Source organism: Typopeltis vanoorti, chromosome 5 (assembly GCF_054136105.1).
Source record: "Typopeltis vanoorti isolate ZY-2024b chromosome 5, IOZ_Tvanoo_1.0, whole genome shotgun sequence".
NCBI lineage: Eukaryota > Metazoa > Arthropoda > Arachnida > Uropygi > Thelyphonidae > Typopeltis > Typopeltis vanoorti.
In genome coordinates, this window is record NC_143553.1 from 55,890,484 (window position 1) to 55,907,384 (window position 16,901).

A 16,901-nucleotide genomic window follows, 5' to 3' on the forward strand; every position below is an offset into this window, starting at 1 on the left:
AGTTGTGTGATTAGATTTGGTAAAGTGAACCTTAGTCATCTAATGGCGATAAAATTTCATTGCATGTCAAGTTTTCCATTTTATAAGTTTTACCATCATACAAAATGTCTGATATATCAGAATATACTTAGTTATGTTTATAATCTAAGAAATTATTTACTTAAAAAAAAAAAAAAATATATATATATATATATATATATATATATTTATCCTCAAGGTACCTAACGGATTTTGAACCAATTCGATGTCTTGGTAAAGGAGGATTTGGAGTTGTGTTTGAAGCTAAAAACAAAATAGATGATTGTTGTTATGCCATTAAAAGAATTCAGTTACCAAACAGGTATTTTAAGGAATTGTTTTTGTATTTATACTTGATTTTTAATAATATCATTTGTAATCATAACTAAGGAATTTTATCTCACCAACCAAAATATCTGATTTGATTTAGTTTATATTCCCTGAGGGTACATATCAGGAATTTGATGATAAGTTATATTTCTTTAGATGTTACTAAAGTCATTCTCAGATATGATCAGTAGGGATTTATTGAGCTGAAATATCTGATTATACTATAATCAGATATTTCACTGAAAATTGGCCACTGTTATTTCCCAACTCTCCTCCAAAATCATGAAAACAAGAGCCACTGCTAACCAACACCCTTTTGCAGTCCATCTTTGAACTCATCCAACCAACTTCACTGTCTCCACTTTCATTCCGCCTGCTTCTGCCCTTTGGATTGGTCTTCCCCACTCTGCCTTCCCAAAGATTACAACCCTCAGCTTCTTCCTCTTTATAGCACTTTTATCTTGCTTGATGCATGCTATGATTATGCAACTGTGGGAAACCCCCAGTCAGCTTCTCATAAAGTTGGGGGGGAAGGGGACAATTCTTATTATTTTATTATTATTATTATTATTATTATTACATGACACCTCCAAGGAGCCCAAAGACTCATTGAAGGAGGACACCTACTCTACAACTATCAGTCTGCCAACTACAACAAGCTGCAACTACCATCATCATCTACACCAGGGCTGTCCAAAGTATGAGAAAATTGCACTGCGGCCCACGGTGCACTTTTATGCAGCCTGCCTTTGGTTTTGATTTTCACGAGCTAAAAGAATAAAATAACAGTTTGAATCAAATGCATACTAGATATTTTAATTCTATCACTAATCGATAATCGCGATGTTGTTAATTTTATATGATGTGTTTACATCACTATATACCCACGTGTTTTTCAAATATTAGATGTGTCAAAGAAGCATTCTTATACTGTTTTGTTCAAACGTGCATGCTCTGACCTCTCACAGGGAATGCGAGCTTGAAATTAGTGTTGTTCGTTTGTTCAGCTATTGAGGTTGTGTCGCTGCTATTCACTAAATTACTAGATACACATTATGATGCGGCCCTTGGGTAACTCTTTTTTTTTTTTTATAAATGCGGCCCTCGGATTACCAAAGGTTAGATAGCCCTGATCTACACCATCGATATATATCTAGCGTCCACTAGAATTTTCAAAGACAATCACAAACCACCATACCCACAGCAGGATTTGAACCCACACCCTTTTGGCTGGAGAGCAGATATTCTAACTACTCGGCCAACCAGGCCAGCTCACCTTTAGTCGAAAGAGACCTGTTCAAGCAAACTGTGAACAGATTTCATGACTGTAAATGTGTGTATCTGTTCAAGGGACTGGTTTGTGGTTTTTCTGTTCTGGGAAATGAAAAACCAGAGTTTCTGGGTGAAAAAACTCCCTACCTCTGTATGACACCGGTTAACTCACCTTTAGTTGAAAGAGATTGGATAAAAGTTCCTCATGTCTTAGAAGAATCGAACCCAGGTCTTTCTGACCTGTTCAAGCAAAATGTGAATAGATTCCTCCTTTCTTTTATTCTTCTTTCCTACCCTCGGCACTAATGTGCTATTATGCCATGTGATCTTTCATGTGTGGATCGATATTAAAAAAAATAATAAAAAGACCAGTTTCCACTATATTGAGGTCTCATCAGTAAGAAATAGATCCAAAAAGGTATCAAGGTTAAATTAATATAGATGAAGTCATATATTTCTTCCTTACAAGTAGAAGAATGTTGTATCATCATAGGATTAAATACTCCAAATTGAAGATAGTTGTAGAAAGTTTTACTGCAGGATTATAAAGTAAATTATAAATGAAAATAAATCGTATTCTTCTTTTAATCCTTTACCCAAATGTGTGCAAACCAAAGTTTGTGCATGAAATATCTTGACTATTAGTCTACTTGATAGCAAGGCAGATGAATTGATATCAGTTGCCTCAGTATCTCCCCCCCCCCCTCCTTGTGGGGTACCTGTTCATGGTGGAGGAGTCCTCCCAGTGATGGTACTGGCTCTTTTCATTCTTCCTCTTTTTTTTCTTTGTTTTTCTTCCTGTATTCTTTTTACCAGCCATTCTTCCACACCACCAACAACAACGAACTGCAACTACCATCATCATCTACACCAGGACTGTCCAAAACTTGGATCCAATTCCCTGCTGCCATGTTTGCTGTGCATTGTGACCTGTGGACATCTGGAGGGGGGGGGGATATCCTAATCATTTTGCCCTGCTTTGGCCTCTGTTTCAGCAAGGCAGGCTACCTGATCATGGCCAGGCTATCCAAGGCCTGGCCATGATCACTTAGCTAGTCTAGTTTATCCTGTTTCATCATCCCGCAAGCATACCTAACATATGCACTTTACTCTCCTCTATCCTTAACCCTGTCTTCTGCTTCTATGTTCAAAAAATATTGTGCAGATGTAAATTTTCTATAAATCTTCATGAGAAAGAAACCTTTCCTCTATAATTGTTCCTTGATTCTTTGAAAAAGCTGCTTGGAAAGCTTTTAACCAGGTAAAAGATACTATCACAAATCAAAAAATAAATATCAGAATAAGATCAAACCTTTTATCAATATTATTCTACCAGCAGGGACCTATGACAGCAAGACATGGAACACAACAAAAAAGAAAAACAAATCTTCATAACGACCCAGAGGACAACAGAAAGAAAAGTCTGTAATATAAGCAAGAAAGATCATATAATACACCCTGAAATTAGGAAAAAATCTGGATTCAAAGATGTATAAATTATAACACCAAAGAAAAAGAAAAAGGTGGGCAGGGCTCTTCATTTAAATTATAACATTCAAAAGACAATAGATGGACTTCAAGAATAACAGACTGTTATCTAAGATGCATAAAAAGAAAACCAATATTAAAGATAATAGGAGGGAAATGGAAGAGATTGGCTCTGGATTGAGAAAGTTGGCATCTTTGCAACCATGAAAATTATCCTCTTTGCCATAATCTCTTTTGTTATCCTTGCACTTCTCAAAGCACTGTCTTATATACCATGATCATCATCAACATTATCAGATCTCTTATCTTCTTCTTTACATTGTTGAGCATATTGCTGCTAGTTAACTTAGCAACTTGTCCAATATCTGTTTTCCAGATTTCAAGCCTTTGCGTCATTAAATTGAAAGTCCTCTCATCTATTAAACACACACTTTGTTCACATGCTTCTGAAATTCGTCCTTTATTGTTCATCCTTTAAGATTAATACGTGATTTTAAAACATGCAGCTGCTCCTAGTTTTTACATTGTTTATCATCTGATGATGATTCTTACAAAATGGCCAGCACTACTGTCATGCTGCTGGACCTATATATATATTTCACTAGTTGTTGCTTCTTTTTTGGTCTTTAAGTTTTTAGTTTTCAAAATCTATAACCTGTTGGTTCGTACTTTCTACTCGTATATCTATCCTTTAGTCTTTGGGTCAAATCCCCGTTAAACTCTCATTCGGGTATCACGTGGTACATCTGGGGGACAAAGGAATTGTCTCGAGATCGAGCCAATACCAGAGTATCAGATTATCTGAGATCAATCCCTTGTAAAGCACTAAGAAATTTTATATTTTGCTGCGCCACTTAGCGATTTTAGATTAAACAATATTATCAATCAAGAGGTGATCTCCAGACAGTACTTAAGTGATACCATGTAATTATGCAGATGTGGCCAAAATTTATTCTTATTCTAGTCTCCTGCCTAGGTTCGTAGTACTCTTTTATAAGCGGTGCATTGGATTCCAGAAATCACAGATAGTCTTAGTTGGATACAAAAGTAAGATTTATTAGATATCATAAATGTGTACATACAATACAATAAGCTTAATTCTCATTTTGAGAGAGTTCCTGACAGTCAGGATAGAATTAGAACATTATAATAATATAAGTATACTCAAACTGATTAAACTGTAACTCTCTGAAGTAAGAATTCTTATATTTTCCCTTAAATTCCTTAATCATGCATGATTATCACAATAACTCTCTATTTTTTTAGTAGTTCAATCAAACCACAGAAGATAGCATTTATATCTTTTACAATCCCTTCATTGATAGCAATTCCTTACTTTAAACATGTTCTTAACCTCCTAGAACATATTATGTAACTCTATCACAATAGGAGACAGTAAGATTTTAAGGTAACCCTCTTTAGATCACTGCAGTTCAGTCCTAATTATTATCATTCATGTTCCTTCCTCTGGTTTAACAACGTGGCACAAATCTTTCATTCACAATCAACAAAATACAAATAAAGTCTACTTATCTGTCCTTGGTTCTGCATCATGTTAAAGGCCTACCGGAATCTGCTTTTCCTTAGACGAAATGTCCACGTGCTCCAATCTGGCTTTCTATGGACGGCCGGGCTTATTCCTTCCGCAGAGATGCTACGTCTAGTTCTGCTGCTGCCTCTATTGAAACCCTCCAGAATGGAGGCACTGTCACCCTTTGCCTGCTCACGACACCGCGAGACGAACACCAGGAGATCCAGGAACAAAAAACCTTTTTTCAGGGGTGCTAGACCCTTATATTTTCACCTTTCTTTCTCGGCGATTCTCGCATTCCGTGATGTCCACCTACCGCACTCAAGTGGGCTCACGTCACGGCGTCCAGCTTTCTCTGCTATATCCCATGTGTGCTGACAGCATGCGATTGCTTGGGGCGAACAGCTCCTCCACGTTGCTGTTCCGTGACCTTTGGACTTCACCCCCCCTATCTTGAACTTGTGCTAACATTCTATATCTCTTAGTACACAATGCGCTATTGAACTTTGCTAAAGGTCTACACTCCCATTATTATTTAACTAATTTGTGAATGGTACAAAATACATACTTATTTATTTTCTCATAGTATGAAATATTTGATATATTTATAATGCATTATTTTAATACTCAGAGGCAAGCATGGTATAATGTTTCTTATTGTGTGTTCGCTCTGTTATACAATGGTAAGATGAAATATTTTATGTTCCAACTTATCAGGGTATAACAAACCCATTGTCAGTCATTGTTTTCCTGGTTTTATTTATGCATTATAAATAAGACCAGTAAGGTCTTATTTATGCATCATTATCAACACCTTCCCTTACTGCATGTTCTCAGCTCAATCAAGTTGGGCTCCAAATATTTTATCATCCTCACTTCCAGAAATATACAACCAGGTATTGTTACTCTTCAGTATTAATTAAAATGTTATATTAGTCTTTTAACTTAGCCTCTGGTTGGAGATATGAGATAGCTCCATTACCTACTAAGCTTCGATATTTTTTTTCTATTATCTGACATCAAGAGCAACATGAAGTCTTAGTTTCAGAAACTCTCTGTATTTATTTAGCACTATTTTTAAACTTTCATCAAACCAGCACCCTATATCTTTATTACCTTAGGTGAAATCATTCTTTTCATATCCAGGAATATATAAAAAATGTTTATTATTATTATTTCATTTTCACCAAAAAAAAAAAAAAAAAGAAAGGTTTCTTGGGTAGTGGATTCCTAGTCCAGGAATCATATTGTAGAGATCAAACTTTGAACTTTTTTCAGGCTGAGATCCACACTGATTATCAGTGGATCTCACACCAAATTATGATGGTGCGATTTGTGGAAACAAATCTTTATGTTTCTGATAAGTGATTTGTGCTCCTAGGATGCGGGTTTGAATTTCGTGAAATGTTGATAGGTTTAATAAATTCATATGTTATTTTGTTCTAAAATGTTGTGAATAAATACTATAAATAAGTTCTTTTTTTGTTTATGTTGTTATGGAATTGGTAAATAATAATCTGAGTCTTGTATAATTTTTTTATTGATAGCATCTAATAACGTAGTAATATGAAAGGGAAGTTTTGAATAGTTGAGATATCATGGATTGTAACAGAGATCGGTATTTTAAGTTTTGTAGATCTGGAAAAAAGGCATATGACAAGGTGCCAAGAAAAAAAGTATTTCAAAATGCTGCACTTTTATGGTATAAATGGAATATCATATCAAGCAGTATATACAGGGTGTTCGGGATAAATTTGACATATTTATAATTAATTATATTTTTCCGTAAGTTACATGTATTAACACACACTTCTCTTCATTTAAAAGTTTGGACCCTTCTTCATTCATATACAAGATGTCAGAAAGGATGGATAGCTGGAACCCACCTGAATCATGGAAGAGAATAACTTGTATCATGATGATTCGTGCCCGCCATCAAAATAAGGATATTACGACTGCTGCCCAATGCTCCCTGAATACAGTAAAAACAATCAGGCATGAACTAGAGACTTGCAATGGTGACTACGAGGATGTAGCAAGAAGAAAGATCCCTAGCAGACGATCTGATTGCGTTCGTACAGCAGAATTCCTCGCAAATCTGCAGGAACAGGTGTTGAAGAACCCTGGCATTGGAATTCGGGCTTTGTTCGTGGAGTTGCTAACTGTAGTCAAGCCCTGGATAACAAGGGTAGCCAATGGTAGGCCGTATGTATGGCAGCAGGATTCGGCCCCTTGCCACACCTCTGGGAAAAGTCAAAAATGGTTGTCTGAAAATTTCTACGACTTCACCAGTCCAAATGTCTGGCCTCCAAACTCCCCAGACCTTAACCCCATGGATTATTTTGTATGGGGCGCAGTTGAAAAAGGCACCAATCGCACTTCCAGTAATACAAAAGCCCAGTTAATGGATAAAATTAAAACAGTTTTTGCGGCCCTTCCCAGGGAGACTGTAGCATCAGCTTGTTCGAGGTTCCGAAGCAGAATTGAAGCTGTGATCGATGCTAATGGTGGTTATTTTGAGTAAATCTTGTTGATAGTATTGTAATTAACTCTGCCTGTAATGTTTTTTTGTCAATTCATTAAATTTAATAGATACAAAGAAGATTTTCTTTTTCCTTACGAAACTGTCAAATTTATCCCGAACACCCTGTACATACATATATAGTCAAATACATATTTTGGTCTAAAGCAGCAGTTAGAATTGAAGGAGGTACAGGAAAATTACTTGATATAAATAAAAAAAATCAGGTATAAGACAAGGGTGTACATTATCTCCACTCTTCTTCTTCATCTCTATATACATATATAGATGAAGAAGAAGAAGAAATGGAAGAAAGGAATGTGTCGACGTGCTTTTTTGAAAACCTGAAAGTTGTAGTTATTGGGGAAGATACTGTGGGGAAAACTGTTCCAAAGAGGAGAGCTGTAGAAAATGAAGGCAGATGATGAGAAGTTGGTTCAACGAGTTTGGAGCTGAACTGTAAATGGATGTCGACTGGCAGCTGCTTGTTCATATATGAGTACAGGAAAGTGGGGGGGAAATTGTAGCTGCCAGTTCAAAGGAGCAGTACCCTTGAAAATACATGTAGAAGAGACATAATTCAGCAACAGAAAACCTATTTGAAAGTGACTGGAGGGAGGCAGTGAGAGAAGGGGCATAAATTGAGCAAACTGTTTGCTTCTGTATAAGCAAGCATTCTGAAGTAAGTTTTAGTGCACCACTCCCAGATATGGGAACAGTATTCTAAGGTTGTGCAGATTTGACTTTATGAAGTTCAGGAGTTGAGCAGGAGAGAAGTATTGTTTGGAACAGAAAAAAATACCAAGTTTTTTGGAGGCTGAAAAAGCTGTGGACTTGATGTGTTCATGCTGGGATAGATTGGATGTAAAAGTTAACCCAAGGAAAGAATATTGGCCCTTGTTGGTGAGAGGAATATTGCCAAAAGTGAGATAGAGGACAGAATGGTCTTTCTTTCTGTAAATGAGACAAGACTGCATTTTAGTATCATTAAAATCACTGCATTATTCTCGTCCCCATTTGAGAATGGAAAGGAGATCACTGTTTAGGAGACTTGTTAAAGAAGATCTTGAACAAGCACTACAAGGTTTTGAAAATAAAAAAGAGGAACAGAGAGTACTCTTGTCAGCAAAGCTATGAATAAGACCGGATGTTAGGGAGAGAAGTTCATTAATGTGTTGGAGAAAGAGCTTAGGTGACAGAACTGACCCCTGGGGTATACCAGCATTAATTGAGAAATCTAATGAAACGAAACCATATACCATAACCCACGGTGAATGGCCAGAATGGGAACTGGCAATCCATTTGCAATGGGAAGGAATACCATAGGATGCTAGCTTGGTATGGAGGCCACCATGCCAGACTTGATTAAATGCCTTGGAAATATCAGGAGCAACCACTTAAGTGTCTCAGAATTTTTCCATGGCTTGTATCCAAAAGTGGGTGCAGCTAGCAAGCAGGTCTGCTGAGGAACAGGAATTGCAGAATCCATATTGATAATCATTAAGTAACTAGTGGGTCTCCAAGTAGTGAAGCAGTTGGCTAATCATGACCTCTTTTATTATTTTTGAGAGTATTTAGGTCAGAGCAATTGTTTGGCTGACTTTTATTGGGAAAGAATTTGACATTGTCAGCATTCGGGAACGTGTTAGCAGATCTAATCTCAGGTGGTATGGTTAAACATATTATCTTAAACAGAAGAGGAAAAGGTAGCAAAAACAAGTTGTTAGAAGTTTTTCTACTTGGTTATGCTATAAATTAAAGATGCCAAGAAATTATATTACTGTTTTATCCAAGCATAAGCAAACAAAGTTTGTGCCTGAAGTAATTTCAGGACTGGGCAACTCGTATATAGAATCTAATGACTTCACTTGCCTTAGTGTCCCATAATGACCCTTAAAGAATGCTATGCATTCTGTTAAGGATCACTACCCAGACCAGTTTTAACCTTTATTGTGGGCTCATCAGTGGGATCCAGACCCAGAAGTGATATCGAGATTGAAGTAATGCAAAAGTCATGTTTCCATATATATAAGCAGCCAAAAGGTGTCACAAACATCTATCTCTAATCCAGAGTATTTTAATAAGGTGTGTGACACCTTTTGGCTACTCATATATGAAAATATGACTTCTGCATTACTTTAACCTTGGTATCACTTCTGTCTGGCTCCCACCAATGAGACCTCAATAAAAGTTGAAACAGGTCTGGGTAGTAACCCTTCCCATAATCACAGCATTATACATGTCCGTAAGGATATGTGCTTTACATTCTAGGATACTAAGGAATCTGATGAAAGGAAACCATCTACCATAATATTTTATTAAAATATTATGGATACTAAGGCAAGTGATGTGAAGTCATTAGTTTCTATATATGAGTTACTCAGTCCTGAAATTACTTCAGGTGCAAATTTGGTTTGCTTACACTTTGATAAAGGATTATTCCAAGAATATAATTTCTTAGCATCTTTAATTTATAGCACAATGTCTGTAAGGATATGTGCTAATATATATTTGTAATTCTAATTTGTATCAATCTAGGTGGATTGATACAGTACAAAAATATAAGGATATGTGCTTTGCATTCTAGGATACTAAGGAATCTGATGAAAGGAAACAATCTACCATAATATTTTATTAAAATATTATGGATACTAAGGCAAATGATGTGAAGTCATTACCTTCTATATATGAGTTACCTAGTCCTGAAATTACTTCAGGTGCAAATTTGGCTTGCTTACACTTGGATAAAGGATTATTCCAAGAATATAATTTCTTGGCATCTTTAATTTATAGCACAATGTCTGTAAGGATATGTGCTAATATATATTTGTAATTCTAATTTGTATCAATCTAGGTGGATTGATACAGTACAAAAATATAAGGATATGTGCTTTGCATTCTAGGATACTAAGGAATCTGATGAAAGGAAACAATCTACCATAATATTTTATTAAAATATTATGGATACTAAGGCAAATGATGTGAAGTCATTACCTTCTATATATGAGTTACCTAATCCTGAAATTACTTCAGGTGCAAATTTGGCTTGCTTACACTTGGATAAAGGATTATTCCAAGAATAATACTGTACTGTATGAATTTTGTACTGTATCAGTCTAGGTGGATTGATACAGTACAAAAATATAAGATCTAATGATATTGGCATCTTGACAAATTAATTTGGAGGAAAATTGTTGATTGGAAGTTAGTAATAAATTAACATTTTCATGCAATACTATCATAACCTTCATACAGGATTTTGATGATGGTGGCAAATTAATTAATGAAATAGACAAGAGAATAAGCAAAGCTAGTATGGCAGGGTGGGGAGGGGGATTAATTGAATAAATTTATTTGGTATAAGATAGAAATTAGTCAAAACACTAAATTTGCTGTATACTAATGTTCAAAACCAGTTTTAACTGATGGATTTGAGAGGTTGGTTAGAAACAAAATAGTTGGATAAGATCTCATCTACGAGAGTTCTGTGAAAAATTAGGGGAGAGAAATGACATCAACGCCCAAATAATATTAAAAATGAAGGCAATAGGTAACTTGACATCAAGAAATGTATAAACAGAGCTAATCTTGGGAAGTATGGTACTTAAACAGAATAGGAGAGGAAATGTTGACAATGGAATGAGTTAAAAGTTAGTGGAGATGTTAACCAATAGAAAGGGGGATTGTAAATCCCTTTATGTTTTTATAGCCGGATATGAAACTTGGGCTCACCGATAGTTTTTTCGGCATGAAACTCTATGGATTTCGATCCGAGTTTTGTACCCGGCTATAAAAACATAAAGGGGTTTACTATTCCCCCTTTCTATTAACATATTCGCCGGTAAAATAGCCTTTCGGCTTATTAAATTAAAATGTTAACCAATATTATCAGATCTGGAAAAAGACCTGGAGGAATACTAAGATCTAGATGGATTGATACAGTAAGAAGTGTTTTATAACAGTGGGTCTTTAACTTTTTGAGAATGTAGAATCCTACCTGATTTTTTGCAAATCCCTACGAAATTTTTCAAAAAATTATTGGAAAAGAATTATGACAATGAACCATTACTGTAAAATATTTTAATGAAGACAACATATAAATTAATATTCTTCTTCTTCAAGTGTCATCTCCTAGAAGGAGGTTGGCAACAATGTCACAGAACCTTTTTCTTTCTTTTGCTGCTCTGGAACATTTTTGGTAATTCAAGCCAGTCCAATCCTTAATGTCTTCGAACCATATTCTCCTGGGTCTGCCTCTCCCTCTTTTTCCATCCAATTTCCCTTTTAATTTACGAATGCCTTCTTGTCTGGTTAGATGTCCAAAATATTTAAGTTTTCGCTCTTTAATTATTTTCATTAATGTTCTTTTCATTTTCATCATCATCAAATTCCTGCCATGTACCCTCAAGGGGTGTACAGGATATGATAGTACTACATGAAAAATTTACATAATTACTAACTTCCTATCTACAATTTTCCTCCAAATCAGTCTGTTACTTGTCAAGACTCCAACATTACCAGATCTTATATTTCTATCTTCTAAGGCACTTTGTACCGTATCAATCCATCTATATCTTGGCCTTTCTCTGGGTCGTTTTCCTGCCAACTTGGCAGAGAACACTTGTTTTGCTAATCTTTCCTCTCCCATTCTGTTTAAGTGACCATACCACCTGAGATTAGCTCTGCTAACGCATTCCTGGATGCTGACAATGTCAAGTTCTTTCCTAATATCCTCATTTTTAATATGATATTGCCATTGATGCCATCTGTTCATGCCTATAATCTTTCTCAGGACTCTCATATCTGCGATCTCTAGTTTTTCATCAAGTGTTTTACTTCTGACCCAGCTCTCAGATCAGTAAGTTAAAATCAGTTTGAACACCGTCTTGTATACAGCTAATTTAGTGTTCCAACTAATTTCTCTCTCTTATTCCATATGAATTTATTCAATTGACTTCCTACCATACCAGCTTTGTTGATTCTGTTGTCTATTTCCATATATAATTTATCATCTTCACTAAAAATCGTGCCTAAGTAGCTGAAATGTTTTACTTGTTCCACAGGTTCTCCATTCACAAAACAGTTGACATTTTCAATGATTCTGCCTATTTTCATTGTCTTTGTCTTTTTATTGCTGACCAACATACCATATCTATTACAACAGTTATTCAATTTAGTCAGAGAATCTTGCAGACTTGTAGCAGATTTATTTAGAAGTATAACATCATCATCCGAATAAAGCAAAGAGCTGACATTAACATCTCCAATTTTGATATCCTGTTTAATACCACTTTCCTTCATAATGTGATCCATATAGATAATGAATAACAGAGGGGATAGTATACATCCTTGTCTGACACCAGATTTAACATTAAACCATCTTCCTGTACGTCCTTCAGTTCTAACTGCTGACTTACAACTCAAATAAAGACTAAGTATTGCTTGATATAATGTCCCATTGACACCATATAACTGTAGCGTATTGAATAGCTTCTTTCTCTTGGCACCTTGTCATATGCCTTTGTCAAATCGACAAAACTTAAATACAGATCTTTGTTATATTCCCATGCTTTTTCGACTATTTGTCGTAAAGTGAAGATCTGACAGCCTCTATTTGACCTGAATCCAGCTTGTTCTTCACCAAGCTTTTCTTCCAAATTCTTCTCAACCATTTCTCAAGGATACTTGCATATATCTTACCAGGAATACTCAATAGGGATATAACTCTGTAATTCTCACATTCAGTTTTATTTCCCTTTTTATATATGGGTACTATGAGAGCTCTACTCCAATCATCTGGAATTCGTCCCTCTGTCCAGGCATTCTGAACTATGCAGTGCAGCCACTGTAAGACTTTTATACCACCATACTTCAGCATTTCTGGTCGAATATCATCTACTCCTGCTGCCTTTCTGCATTTCAAGCCTTTGATGGCTTTTTCTACTTCAAGTATGGATATGCATTCCTGACTGCATGCCTGGTCAGTGTTTTTTATCACTGTGCTGTCATCACTGCTTGATTTAGCAAATTTTCAAAGTAATTACTCCATACTTCAAGGATATTGTAAAAATAATCATAATTAAAATTTTGAATATTTTTACGTATTGTTTATTTTTGTATGTTTATTAGTTTTGTTTTCATAACACGCATTGTCGGCACTTGCGATGTGCCCATTATGGAATTGTTTTGTCCAAAGTGATATGTATAGAAGTTAAAAATTTTATGTACCTACCGGATTTAAATAATTGTGTTACTTTAAACAAATTTTATTGTAATTTAAAATTATCAAAAGTTGTGTTTTATGAGGACATTCTCTTATTGCTAACGGAGACAAAGTGTCAGCTATTATACAGTACTTAGCTTGCCACGGAGTGCGCATGCTCGCTGAGAAGTTTGATGTGTGATTGACAGCTGACAAGGAAAGCGTTCGGTATCTGAGTAACGCCTGTAAGCAAGAGAGCAATCGGAAGGAATTTAGAACACAGGCCGGCAAACGTTTAGGTTCGGAAGAAACTTAAGTTTTTTAAGTGACAGTCGGAGGAAAATTAATAGTATATTCCGAAAAAGGAATCATGGAACTATTAAGTTTTAATGTGGAATAAGTATGTGGATAAGTAAAAGGGAAATATTGCTATAAATCGTTTTAAAAGGAATATTGGAGGAAAACACTAATTGAAAGATTTATAGTAGATTTCCGAAAAGGAAATCGTAGAACTAAGTTTTTTTTTATTGGAAGAGTTAAGACTGTCAATAATCATTTAGTGAATAAAAGAAGAATTTGCTATTTACGTTCTAAAGGAATGTTCGAGAATACTCTGAATATGAAGTTTCATCTGTATTAAGGACACCGGATCTGACTATTATTTCTACTGAAGAAAAGAGAAAGAATTAAGTCAGGAAGAATTAATGTTACATAAGTGATGAGAAAGGATCCTGTAAAAATGAAGAATAGAGTCATATATCTATTGAAAAGGGCCTTGACAGAGAAAGGAGAAAGAAACTGGCTATGAACATTTTGTGATTGTGCAAACAAAGTGTTTAGTCTAGTCTTAAGTGTAAGTTTATATTTACAAGGCCTTGGATCCAATTAATTTGTACTTAGTTATGTAATATTTGTTTGAAGTGTATATATATTGTTTTTGTTTTATTAAATGTATTTATTTTGTATTTTGGTCTTGAGTCAGTGATTATTTGGATTCTGAAAGAAAGAGTTAAGATCATTGCACCAATTGGAGTGAACCCTTGTGCATATAACATATAGGTACACTCGGAATTAAAAAAATAATTGTTAGAAACAGAGATCATCTCTATGGTAGGATAAATATTAAGATATAATATCTATAAATATCATTATCTATATAAAAATCCACCAGTTATTAACAATATCTTTTTCTCCCGTTTTCATTTCACCTTTATCATCTCTTACTCCTTTTACAGCACTCTTTCCTCCATTCCTAAGCTTCTTCAACAACCTCCAGAATATTTTGCCACCTTCTTGATATTTATCTTTCTTGCCAAAGTCCTTCTATGACTTTTGTTTATCTAGTTTTACACACTGTTTAGCTTTTTTGCACTTGTCTCTCTGTATTCTCTAAGAGCACAAGCTGACTTATTTTACAGGAACTTTTGATATGCTTTCTTCTTTTCCTTCACTGCCTCTTTAACTTCCTGTTTCCACCATGGAGTTCTAAATTTTCTATCCTTGCAGACAACTTCACCACATGCCTCTATAGCCTGAATCAATCAGAGTTTTCTTCAAGGTTTGCCACTGAATCTCCAAGGTTTGGTTCCTGTTTCAAACTCTTTCATTTTTCCTTCAATAATCTTTGTGTATTTTAGTCTACAGTTCACATCTGAGAGCTGCTCAACTTTTATTCGCGTTAAAACTTTCTTACGTGTCATTCTTTTCAATATGAAATTCAATTTTATCCTGCTCAAGACTAAATAGTGATTCTTCCAATTTCAAATTCTCTGTACGCTCTGGTGTCCTGCACCAAGGAGAAAACATCACTATCAACAATAACATAGTCAATGAGACTTTTCTTATTCCTTGCCTCTTCTCTCCATGTGAATTTGTGCACATTTTTATGTTGGAACATGGTTAGTAATAACCAGTCCATGTCCTGAGTAGAAATCCAACAGGTATTTGCCATTATTATTAGCTTTGCTCTTTTCTCCAAATTTTCCCAAAACATTTTTGTATGTCTGACAATCACTTCTTACTCTGCTATTTAGATCCCCAACAAGGATCAACTTTTCCTTTTTCATTATGTCAGTAGCTTTCTCTAGAGCCTCAAAAAATTCCTCCACTTCACCTTAGTAGAACCTTCTGTGGGACCATAGGCACAAATAGGTCTCGTTGTCCAGTTCCCCATTCTCATATTTGCCCACATCACTCTACTTGAAATTGCCTGCCATTCAAATAGGTGAGCCTCTTATTTTGTGTTGAATACTATGGCTACTCCTTCTTTTCCTTGATTGTCATTGCCTGAATATAACATTTTGAATTTATTGCTCAGAAAGATCTCACCAGTTTTTGTCTTTTTGTTTCAGTCACCGTATTATGTCGATCTGGTACTTATCTAATTCCTCAGCTAGCTCCATTTCTTTGCCATTCAGGCTTCTTGTGTTGATAGTACCAATCTTTAACTCTGGTGATGTTGAGTTGGGGTGTGTTTTCAGATTTGTTCCAGTAGCTGACTTTTCGCTGTTCGCCCTGGTTCCCTGGCGAAAACAACAGGGGCCTTGTTTAACTGGGCGACACCCCAGCTGGCATGAAATTTTGTCATGTTGTACCATCATTTTGTATTTTGGTTTAACCAATAGGAATAATACAATTTGGTCGGCTAAATCCCAAATTGCCAGCCCATCATCATTCATTCAGTATCCAGGTAGATACCCAACAGAGTGCACCACGAGAAGGTAAGGATTTGACATTGGGTCAGTTTTCCGCATTCCTTTAAAGGCTATGTGGAGGTCTCCTCTCAGTTATACAGCTTTGACCTTTTCTTTAAAACATCTTCATTTTTCATTTTCTCTGTCCATGGTATTTTCAACATTCTTCTGATGGTTCACATTTCGAAAGCTTCTAATTTTTTCTCTGCTTCTTTATTTAGAGTTCAAGTTTCACTGTTGTAGAGAAGGCTTGACCAGATATAGCATTTTATTAATCTTTTTCTTGTGTCTATATTAATGTCTCTGGATGTTAGAACATCCAGAGACATTAATATTTTCATATCAGTAAAGGCTTTTCTTGGTATCTCTATTCTTCTTTTTATTTCTTTTAGGGAATTTCCTCTGTCTGTAAACATTTGTCCCAAATATATAAAAGACTGAACCTGTTTAATTTTCTTTTTGTTAACAGTTATGTTCAGTTTCTTATTTATTGGTTCTTTTGATATAATCATGCACTTTGTTTTCTTTAGTTAATAATTAGTCCCATGTCTAAGCTTCTGTTGTAAATTTCTTTGATTAAGTTTTGAAGATCATCTTCAGATTCAGCTAGAAGAACTGTGTCATCTGCATACCTGAAGTTGTTGAAGTTTCTACCTCTGACTTTTACACCCTTCAGTTCTGCAATATTTTAAAAAACTTGCTCACTATATATATTGTACAGTAAGGGTGATAAGACACAAAGTTGCCAGAATATGTATTTTTATATCTTATTGAGGCTATTTGATTCCAGTATATATTTGTAATTATATGTAGATCTTTTCCTTTTAACCCATTATTCTGTAGGAT

General features: G+C 35.3%; 1 protein-coding gene across 4 annotated transcripts in view; it reads left to right on the plus strand.

Moving 5' to 3' along the window:
• The window catches only part of LOC150106429 (eukaryotic translation initiation factor 2-alpha kinase 3-like), a 326,794-nt gene that overhangs the window by 194,289 nt on the left and 115,604 nt on the right, over positions 1–16,901 (plus strand). For all 4 annotated transcript variants that reach the window (XM_090393133.1, XM_090393132.1, XM_090393130.1 and 1 more), the window contains one exon: positions 218–340. In XM_090393133.1, the coding sequence (XP_090249259.1) occupies positions 218–340 (123 nt within the window). The remainder of the gene's footprint in view (positions 1–217; positions 341–16,901) is intronic.